Source organism: Pygoscelis adeliae, unplaced genomic scaffold (genome assembly GCF_000699105.1).
Source record: "Pygoscelis adeliae isolate BGI_AS28 unplaced genomic scaffold, ASM69910v1 Scaffold94, whole genome shotgun sequence".
NCBI lineage: Eukaryota > Metazoa > Chordata > Aves > Sphenisciformes > Spheniscidae > Pygoscelis > Pygoscelis adeliae.
The window spans coordinates 119,797-129,588 of NW_008824547.1; the positions used below are offsets into that span (position 1 = coordinate 119,797).

At 56.7% G+C, this 9,792-nt stretch overlaps 1 protein-coding gene across 1 annotated transcript in view; it reads right to left on the reverse strand.

Moving 5' to 3' along the window:
* Positions 1-579: 579 nt before the first annotated feature.
* The window catches only part of DNAH1 (dynein, axonemal, heavy chain 1), a 73,371-nt gene continuing 64,158 nt past the window's right edge, over positions 580-9,792 (reverse strand). Inside the window, exons 62-78 of the mRNA XM_009321842.1 lie at positions 9,215-9,380; positions 8,881-9,106; positions 8,609-8,804; positions 7,804-7,955; positions 7,126-7,326; positions 6,573-6,713; positions 5,970-6,128; positions 5,401-5,532; positions 5,042-5,212; positions 4,422-4,601; positions 4,158-4,334; positions 3,230-3,400; positions 2,905-3,035; positions 2,373-2,517; positions 1,899-2,105; positions 1,232-1,466; positions 580-828 (exon numbers count right to left, since the gene is read on the reverse strand). Of these exons, the coding sequence (XP_009320117.1) occupies positions 707-828; positions 1,232-1,466; positions 1,899-2,105; positions 2,373-2,517; positions 2,905-3,035; positions 3,230-3,400; positions 4,158-4,334; positions 4,422-4,601; positions 5,042-5,212; positions 5,401-5,532; positions 5,970-6,128; positions 6,573-6,713; positions 7,126-7,326; positions 7,804-7,955; positions 8,609-8,804; positions 8,881-9,106; positions 9,215-9,380 (2,912 nt within the window). The 3' untranslated portion in view covers positions 580-706. The remainder of the gene's footprint in view (positions 829-1,231; positions 1,467-1,898; positions 2,106-2,372; positions 2,518-2,904; positions 3,036-3,229; positions 3,401-4,157; positions 4,335-4,421; positions 4,602-5,041; positions 5,213-5,400; positions 5,533-5,969; positions 6,129-6,572; positions 6,714-7,125; positions 7,327-7,803; positions 7,956-8,608; positions 8,805-8,880; positions 9,107-9,214; positions 9,381-9,792) is intronic.

A 9,792-nucleotide genomic window follows, 5' to 3' on the forward strand; every position in this document is an offset into this window, starting at 1 on the left:
GTTTCCTACCGCAGCACGCGGGCCTGGCCTGCCTCTTGCCTGCCGCCTCCTGCCAGCCCTGCCAGCGCTCCTGCGCATGGTCTTCTGCCTGTCCCCAGCAGCCCGGCCGAAATCTCAGAAGCCAGAGGTCAGCACCTCTCTCCAGGGGTGTCCTGAGGCATAGCTGGGCCAAGGGGAGCTGCCCCAGGAGAGGACTGAATTTTGCAAATGTGCAAATTTGTACAGATCTTGACTATGGAATGAAACTGTTCTTTTGGTATTTGTTGAAGGGAAGAAAATCCTTCTGTTTCTTGCTGTGTCTAATATCAAGTTCTGTAAATAATGGATCTGTCTGAAGGAATAAAGCTATCCTGTAACAGCCAGCCAAGGGAGAGGTGTGTGAGGGAAGGGAGAGGGGCATGTGTGCGGCTGGGAGCACTGAGTGCCTGCTCCGGGCCACATTGTCCCCGCTGGCAGCTCTTCTGTGGTGCTAAAAACTTGAGGTAATTGTGGGGATTGCAACAACACCAGGTGCATGTGATGCTGGTGGAATCGAGCTCAATTTATTGACACAGCTCAGAGGGCAGGAGGAGAGGGGGAGCGGCTGCTGGCAGTCAGCGCTTGGCTCCTGCTGCCTGCCCGTGCTGCCTACCTCTGTGCAGGACGGCGGAGGCCCCGGCTCAGGCCCTTGGCTGGGATGGTTTCCTGGGCTGGGTGGGTTTTCCGGCTAGAAGTCCAGGGCGCAGATCAACGCTGTGCCCCGTTTGATCCAGTGCTTCTGTGGCTTGTCCGTAGGGATCTCGACAGCGATCACGTAGTTGGTGGAGTGCCCCGTTGTTGACAGTGTGCCTGTAACGGGGGAAGCAAGGGCAAGAGGGTGGTACTGCAGCCCTGGCTGCTGCACGCTGACCAGGGAGTGCTGTACAAGTGACCCCACGTGAGATCCCCTGTCCCATCCCCGTGCTAGGTGACAGGCTGAGCAGGGCTGGGGGAAGCAGGCTTGTGTATTTTCAGGTGTGGGCTTGAGGAGAGCCTGGCCAGAGGCTCTGCTGCATAGCCAGGGTGCCTGGCTGCTCTGTCTCCACGACCACGGCAGGAGAAACCTTTTTCTCCCTGGATGGTCTCAGCCAACAGCGCCTCGCTCTGTGCTGGTGTGTGGCAAGAGGATCTCCTGCAGCCTCTCCTGGGCTGCCCTTCCTAGCTGCTTCTAGAGATTCCCTTGCTTCTGGAGATCTGTCTTTAGGGCACCTACCTGCGCGAGTGAGAGTCTTATAGATTGGGCACAGGTAGGTGCCAGTGGCTGGCGGCTTGCGGTTGGGGACAGGAAGCAGCCAGATGACGGCCATCTCTGTGTAAAGCTCCTTGGGGCGCGACTCTGCTAGCTGAAACGCAGCAGGGTCCCAGCGGGCGCCTTCGAGAAACAAGCCGTGGATGTAGCAGCCTTCGTCGGGATGGCGAGTGAGCTGGCTCGCTGACTCCTTCATTACCTGCAGAGGAGAGCAGGCCCAGGGCCCCGATCAAGGCGTGTCCCTGGAGGCTCAGCCCCGAGGACCCCCTTAAGCTGCTCTTAGTTAAGTCAGCGCTGCCAAAGGGGAGCCTGCCCCAGCTCTCAGATGGGCTGGGCTCATCTGGCATCTCACATCACGAGGCTGCGGGGCGTGCCTGTGGCAAAGCCTGTGGAGGGGGACGTGAGCAGGTCTGGAGAGGCAGAGAAGCCTCTGCTTGCCTTGTGGAGGTGTCTGGCAGTGTGGGTGGACGTATCTAGCACAAAGGGGATGATGAGGTCCATGGGCAGCTGTGCAGCTAGTGGCTTCACCTCTTGGGCAGGTCAGGGCTAGAACTGCTGCCTTTGTGGCCTTCTAGCAGCAGATTCCAAAAAATTCCAGAAAAAACCCAGAGCCTCTGGCTGACTTACTGACCTTGAAGCTAAACGAGATGGTGTCGATGGAGATGACAGACTTCCTGGCGAAGTTCTGCAGTGTTCCGGTGAGGAAAGCCTGGGGGAAGAAGAACCCGCTGATCCAGAACACGGAGGGGATTCCGTGGCTGATCCATTTCTGCAGGAATTCAATCCGCTGCACCAAGTCGTTCACCCAGGATGCCAAGGGCTTCAGCGATGGGTAGGCCTGCGGGGCACCCACAGAAGAAGGTGTTGAACGCAAAGACACCCTAGAACTTGTGCCCCAGTTGCTGACAGCTGCCCAGGGCCCAGGGGTTCATCCAGCCTGGGGCTGGGAACAACTGCGAGCTGCACTAGGCAGGAGACATCTCCATGCCGGGGGAGCAAGAGCCAGCTCCATGTGAGACAGTCCAGTCCAGCTGTGGTGGTTGATGACCCACTCCCCTGGTTTGGGTGAGCTCCTGTGGGCAGCTGGGCTGGCTGGGGCACGTACCTTGGCATTCCACGTCTCGGGGACAGTGTTGTTGTACAAGCTGCTGGCCATCAGCTCCAGCTGAGAGGACACCACGACCAGGCCCTTGAGAGCTTTCAGCAAATCCTTCAGTGTCTGAGCTATCACCTCCAGGAGCCTGTTGTACCTACAGAGAGAGTGCAGAGGGAGCAGGGCGACTCAGTGCAATGGTTTATTGCCCATGTCTGCCCAGAGAGGATAAGGATCTCTGCACGACGAGTGAAGCTCCTCCATGTAACCCCCAGCCCCGTTCCTCTAATGGGATCTCATAGCTGCTCCCCCAGCCCTGAATTGCTGACGGTAGCAGATGGAGACACTGATCAGTCCCCACAGGACAGGGATCAGCTGAAGGTCCTGGTTGGGACACCACAGTTAGCATGGCTGCCAACCCCACTGCCATGCTCAGCAATGATGTTCCTCAAAGGTGGGTGGGAGCAGGGGCCTGCACATCTCTGCTGTTCCCCAAGGGACCAGTCGGTTGCTGGCCCAGGACATGATCCCACAGGGGTTTTACCTGATCACCTCCTGTACCAGCACTGTGTTCATGGACTCTTCGTAGAGCAGCGGGTATTTGTGGATCACCTCCTGCAGTTTAATGGGGGCAGGCAGCTTTGCCAGGATGTCCTTGGCGGTCTCCTCCACGAGCTGGAAGGAAGGCAGCAAGTGGGTGAGCATCCTCCTGGCCATGGCTGCCGAGAAGGTGGAGAGCTAACGCCTGGATGGCAGTCCCATTGCTGGCACCCAGCAGGCAGGGTGGCACCTGCTGAGAGCTGGCGTTTGTGCTCGCTGCCTGTACCGGGCACTGGCTGCCAAAGCACTGATGGGATCGGGGCACCCACCTCTTCCCTGCTGCGGCCTCCCATTGTGAAGGTCTTGGGTTGCAGCTGCGTAATGGTCCCCAGCAGAGCAAAGGTCTCATTCTGAGCGAAGGTGATGTTGGCATTGTCGTGTAAACCAAAGAGCTCTGGGCTATCGTTCAGCGGCAGGCTCTTGATGTACTGGAGGTAGCCCTGGAGAGGAATCCGGACAGGCTGTGAGGCCAAGAGCACAGGGATAAAGCTGTGGTGCCCCTTCGGGCTGCTACGGGCCTGGCCCGAAAGAAATGACTAAGCCAGGGTTGCTGGATAAGCTAAACCTAGCAGGTCACAGACTCAGTTGGGAGATATTCCTTGTCTCGGTGTTTGAGATGCATTCATCCGACTTTTACACAGCTCTTTGTCCCGTCACAGCCAGGAAACGCAACTCGCAGCTTTGACTTACGGACAGCTTCTGTGTGCCCAAGAGCAAGGGCACGGGCTGCTGGGGAGGCTGACAGGGTGGCAGCTCCTCTGAGACAGGTTTGGTGGCTGAATGGAGGCCGTGGCCATGGTTTGTGGTCCGGCTGGGGAGTTAAATTGCACTTGTGTAGAAGCAAACACGTGCTATGAGAACAGGCAGCTTGGCAGTGAGCTTCCTGCTGTGTCTCCTGCAGAGCTCCTCAGGTACTTTAGGTATGTGATATCAAAATGATTCAGAGTACAAAAGCATTCAGCTGGGGAACTCTGGTGATAGCTGCTACCACCTCCTGTGCACAGGGACAAGATTTTCCTCCTGTTGCTTGAAACAGAAGCAGCTTCCTGAAAGCAGCTGAAGATCCCCAGGTTCTTACAAACTTATATTCCCCCAGGGAACTGGAAATGCAGTGGGTTTCAGGGAGGAGTAGATCCCCTTTGCAGTATGACGATCCCCCTGGATCTATGAGCTGCAAGTTGTTACTTGAGTACTTACGTCGAGGTCAGAAGAGGTACTGATCTGCTTGTAGATCCCCGATTCGGAATAGGCAAACTCAGGAATTAAAACCTCAGGCTTGTAGAAATCTTCCAAAACACTCATGATGCAGCGCCTGTCCCAGTCGTCAGTCACACGGCCGCCGTAGTTGATTTCCCCAGCTGTGTACTTCAGAACCTGTGAGGGACCCCGCCACGGCTTTCTGACCCGCACAGGCATCGTGAGCCTGTTCCCTCCATAGGAGGGGCCAGCTCACGCACTTACCTTGTAGGGGATGTCTGTGTATTCGCTCAAGAACATCTGCAGCTGACTGACGCAGATGCGGAGGTCTCCATCTGTGAACTCATAGGGGATGTTGAACCCCAGAGGCCCAAACTTTCTCCTCTCCAGCATGTTCCCATGGAAGAAGCAAAGTGACAGCAACAAGGATTTAAACTCTGTGACCTGTAGGCAGGGGAGCAGGGAGAAGAGGTGCTCAGCTTGGGAGGAGGCATCCTTGGATGGGGTCAGTTCCCGCTGGGACCTGGCAGAGGAGATGTGCCAATTCAGCAGTGCCAACTGGAGCCTGGAGAGGTGGAAACCTCAGTCAGGCTGCTGTGCTGGGGAAGGCTGTGGCCCACTCCTTTGCTTAAAGAGAGCTGCAAGTGTCTTACGCCAGGCCTCCGCAATCCTGTTGCTTCTGTTTCTCAAAGTGAAACTTCTAATTGGCTCATCACAGAGTAGATGTGGGCTTATGAGAAATACCACCAGCCCTTCTCTAGCACGTGAGAGCTCTAGCGGAGAGGAAGATCTGTGCCTGGAGAGGAGCAACATCCCGGTGGAGAGCATACGCTGGAGCAGGCACGGGCTGGGGACAGCAAACCAAAGCACGACCTGGGTCTTACCTTGGGGCAAGAATTCAAGAAGTCATCGCTGAAACTAATGTAGGACTTGAGCAGGTTGGCCTTGACCCCGCGGGGGGGCTCGATGGTCATCTTAGAGCCATTCTGGAGGATGGATACTGGGAAGTGGTTGCTCGGTAGACTGGTGAGCCAGAGGCGAAAGTCCTGATGCACCTGGAAATCCAGAAGGCAGCAAGTGCTCAGAGGGTGCAGGCACAGCCACTGCAGCTGCTCCTGCACTGACCCTCTGGTTTTACAGGGAACCTGTGGATGGCATTGAACTAGATCTGGGCTCCTCCCAGGGCTCCAGCCTCCTGCCCGTTATCCTCAGAGTGGGCAGGCTGCGCAGTAAAACAGCTCACCTTGCTGGGGTCAATGCCCTCGACGAGTCTCTCCAGTGAAGGCATCCAGCTGGGGGCCAGGTGGCAGTTCTGGAAGAAGACCCAGTTGCCCTGCTCCATGGCACTGTGCATCATAGCTTCAGCACGGGGGCCCTGAGGAGGCAGATAGGAAGAGCTCAGGGACCCTGGTCCATCCTGGGTTGTGCCCTGCTGAGCTGGACAGGGAGACAGCTGCTGGGTGGAAGGACCACTTTCCAGAGCTACAGCCTGGCTTTGTCCCCATGGCTCAGCTGGATCTCCGCTGTCTGACGGCACAGCAAGGGCCCTTCTACAGCTTTTGCAAGCCTGTGTGGGAGGGTGGAGGGAATGGAAGAACTGGGGATGGATTCGGGAAGTTAGAGGGCACTTATAGTGGGAACTGCTGCAGCCCCCCCACCGAACTGACTCCTCCAGCTAGCAGAAGGTTGGTGAGGAGGGGCAGGAGGGTGTTTTCACTGTGCTGCAAGGGTGTTTGACCTACTTGGAGCTAGGTGAGATCACTGGGAGTGCCAACAGGACAGTGCTGCCCCAGGTAGGCATGGGCAGCTTACCTGGCCTTGGCCCAGAGAAATGGCAGAGAGCTTTTGGGAGAACTTCATTTCTTCAGCAAACTTGTAGAGGTCAGCAGCTGGGTCAGTGCCCGGGGACAGCACGAACACCAGGGGGGTGGTGGCAGTGGACTCCCTGAAGACGACTGAGAGGTCAGTGGTCTGCAACACAAAAAGTTGGTCAGAGAGGAGGGGCCATAGTGGCACCACGTGCAGCACCTCTTCACCCTGCCTGGCCTCCAGCTCCTCTCCAAGGCACCAGCATACTCTTGGGTGCCGAGGCCAGAAACGTGTCCAATAAAGGCCTACTACAGCTCTCCTCCAGCAGCATTAGGATCAAGTCAGTAACCACTTTCCCAGTTGTTGTTCAAACTCTGCCCTCGTATGCCTGCGCTATCTGCTCCCTCCCAGTGTGGTTTAACTGGTGGACATTAGGTAGGATATCCCGCATCTAAAATGTGTTTCCCCAGCTGTGGGAACACTGCGGCTGCAGGGAGGCATGAGCACCCTCACTGCAATTGGAAAATGCTGACGGCCCATTTACAGCAAGCTCGAGGCCTCCTGATCCACTCCTGGCCCCACCAGTGCTTCCTTTTGGCAGGTTACCTGCGGCTCAATGAAGTGTCGATCCAGGTTCAGCGCCACAAAGTCCTGCATGGCATTGGTCATCTTATCTCCCCGCAGACACCGTATAACCAGCAGCTTCTGGAACGCATCAAGCTCAGCTTCCCACTTCCCGGGTAGGAGCTCTCTGCAAAGCAGTTTGGTGCATTTTGGGGGGATGTGCCAGATCCTGCAGCTCCCCAAGAAGCACCCAAGTTGCCTGCAGGCAGCCCCTGGGGTTTCAGAAGGGACAAGGACCTTCCAGTCACTTGGCTGAGGTTGCTGTCCATAGCCTTGAAACCATGAGCAGGCAAGCCAGAGCTGCTTCCACTGGGGAAGCGCCAAGTACTGCTGGGCTAAGGTGTCACGTGGCTCTGCCTTGGGCAAGCAACATGCACAGGCAAGGGCCACCCTTGACGAGACAAGGCAATGCCTTGTGGCATGGCACTGACTGTGAGCAGAGCCAGCACTGTGGCTGTATTGGCTCCTTGTGTTCTCCCAGAGATGCCATTACCTGCCGGGTGCAGTACAGCTAAGCCCACAAAGCAGGGGACACTTGCCTGTGAGGGTTGGGGCTGTCAAAAATGGCCCTGAATGCTGCAAGGTTGGCTGCAAAATCCTTGGCGAAGCCAGAGAAGTTCTTCAGGTTGCTCAAGGCCAGGATGTCTCCCCACGTTCTCTCGTACAGCCAGGCCGGAGCTGGGTTCTCCCGCATCTCCTTTATGGTCCCTCCCGACAGCAGGTACCGCCACTCATCCTGAGAACAGGATAGGATGTGGTCATGGATTATAGCCTACCTGCCTGGGCCTGAAGCATGTGGGTTTGTGCCATATCCAAGTAAAATCCTGTAGTAACTTTCTGGCTGCCTCTTCTGTCAGGTGTGTGTGTCGAGGAGTAAGTGAACTGGAGGGTCTGGCGAGATCAACATCACTGTTGAGCTGCCACTAGCTTTTCTCTGTCTTCTAATCCCTGCCTGCTCCCTCTGAACTTGCTAACCTTTGCAGCAGTCTGGCAGCAAACTGGCAAAAGCTGCAGGTGATTCCGGCTAGGCAGCTCTGCATATAGACACAGGGAAAGGTCTGTGACCTGAGTGAAGAGAGGGTTTGCCCACCAGCCTACCAAGCCCGCCCCCAGCCTACCAAGCCCCCCCAGCATGCTATTCAAGGGGACTGAACAGGCTGGACTTGAGCTGCCCTGATGGGATCCCATCAAAGGACCAAGGTGACTTGCTCACCATATCAATCTGCCCATCATTCATCAGAATCCGGACGCAAACCAGGAAGGCAAACATGAACTTGTGCTTCTCAAAGAGGCTACGGCACACATTGCTGTAGAGACTGAAGGTGATGTAGTTGTTGATGTTCATGATCCGGTCCTTCAGCGTGTCTGACAAAAAAGCACCAATCAGACAAGGGTGGTGGCTGGTGGGTGCTGCCGGTGACATGGAGGGTGCTCTCCACATCAGCTGTCGGTGCCTGGTCACAGGGGCACACCTGCACCCTGCCCAGACGCTGCTCTCAAATATAGACTTGGCACAGAAACCCCCGTGAAAGCACAAGGCTGTGAGACTCAGCACACAGAAAACACTGCCCCAGCACTGGGAGGGAGTCCACACTGCACCACGGCAGCCTACGCGGGCCCAGACGCCACCATCCTGGCTAACGTGCTGCTGGGCAGGGAAGCTGCTGCCAGCCTGACAGCAGCAGCCAGGACCTGTGCGTGGAGGTGGCTCCATGCCAAGCAGAGCCACACCATTACCAGGATGGCACGTGCCTTGCCTGTGCCCTGACAATAACATCCCTCCCGCCTGGTCAGACAGGGCAGCAGAGAAGTAGTGGGGAAGAGAACGGAGGGCAGGGTGCAACCACATCTTCCCTTCCCTTGTGTGGGCACAACTAGGGGCAGCTCTGGACCGTGCTGAGAGCCGATGCAAGCAGGCATGTTTGCCTTGACTCTGCAGGTGTCCTAGCTTCTGCTGCCACTAAGCCAGGAATGTGGGGTGAGGGAGGGGATGGGAGGGGGCTGTTTCAGGCAGGCACCTGCTTTCTCAGAGTTACTGATCCCCATTAGGAAGATGTTGAGGAACCACTCAAGTGAGTACTGGTACATGGGGTCCACGTTGGACAGGTCTGAGACACAGAAGTAGAGGATCTGCGAGCGGACGGCAACGGGCACATACTGCAGGCGGGTGATGTTGATGTCCTTCTCTGTCTGCTCCACCACCATTACCTTGGCCTGGGGGACAGAAGAGACGTCATGGTTAGTGCAGTGCTGGTGGGGGATGGACAGCTGCAGCACCTCCACCTCTGACCTGGATCTCCCCCGCCTTGAGCTTGGATGCCTCCAGCACTTTGATGAGCTCCAAGTCATCTACGGGATTTCCTTCAGAAGTGCTGAGCCGATACAGGATCTGGTCTTCTATCTTCTTCAGCTCCTGATGCATCTCAGCATTGCTAACAATTAGCTGGTTTCTAGCTTCTTCTAAGTCAGGCCGCTCCGCAGCCACCACTTGTCCCAGCAGTTGGTCTTCCAAGCCACTACAACAAAAGCCATGGAGGTGAGGGTGGGGGCAACAGGCCCGGAAGTTTGAGGACTGTGAGGAAGGAGGCTGAGCAGCGTGGGCAGCTAATGGGGTAAGCAAGTACCTGGGAGAGAGGGTGAAGTTGATGAGGGTGAGCTTCGTGGAAACCTCAGGGCTGTAGTGAGGGTTGGGCAGGTTGGTGGTGATGTACATCTTGAAACCCTCATGGTAGGAGATCACTGTATCCCCCAGCTTCAGCACTGTGTTGCCTTGCTGTTTGTAGGTCTGTACCGGAGAGGGACAGGCTCAGGAAGGTTGGGATGGCTGCCTCTTGTGAGGGAAGGCATCCCGCAGTGCCCTGCACTCTGCAGTGAGGAGAGAACCTGAAGACTGAACAGAGGAGCTCAAAGCTGCCCGGCAGACCTGAAGGCCTGAACCTGAATGCAGCAGCTGTATTCCGTGGCCCTGCCTGCCAGGCCAAGACAAAATGCCTGTTGGCAGGAGACCGGGGCGTGCGGGAGGCTGCTGACATGTTGGAGCCCTGGCTAAGACAGACGAGCACAGAACAGGCAGCATCCATGTGAGTGCTGCCTGCCCAGAGAGACCTGCAAACCCACGAAGTCCCACTGCACCCCAGCCAGATATCCCCCTTCCAGCCTGGCCAGGTACCCACTGCCCTCCTTGTCAAGGCAAGACACAGAA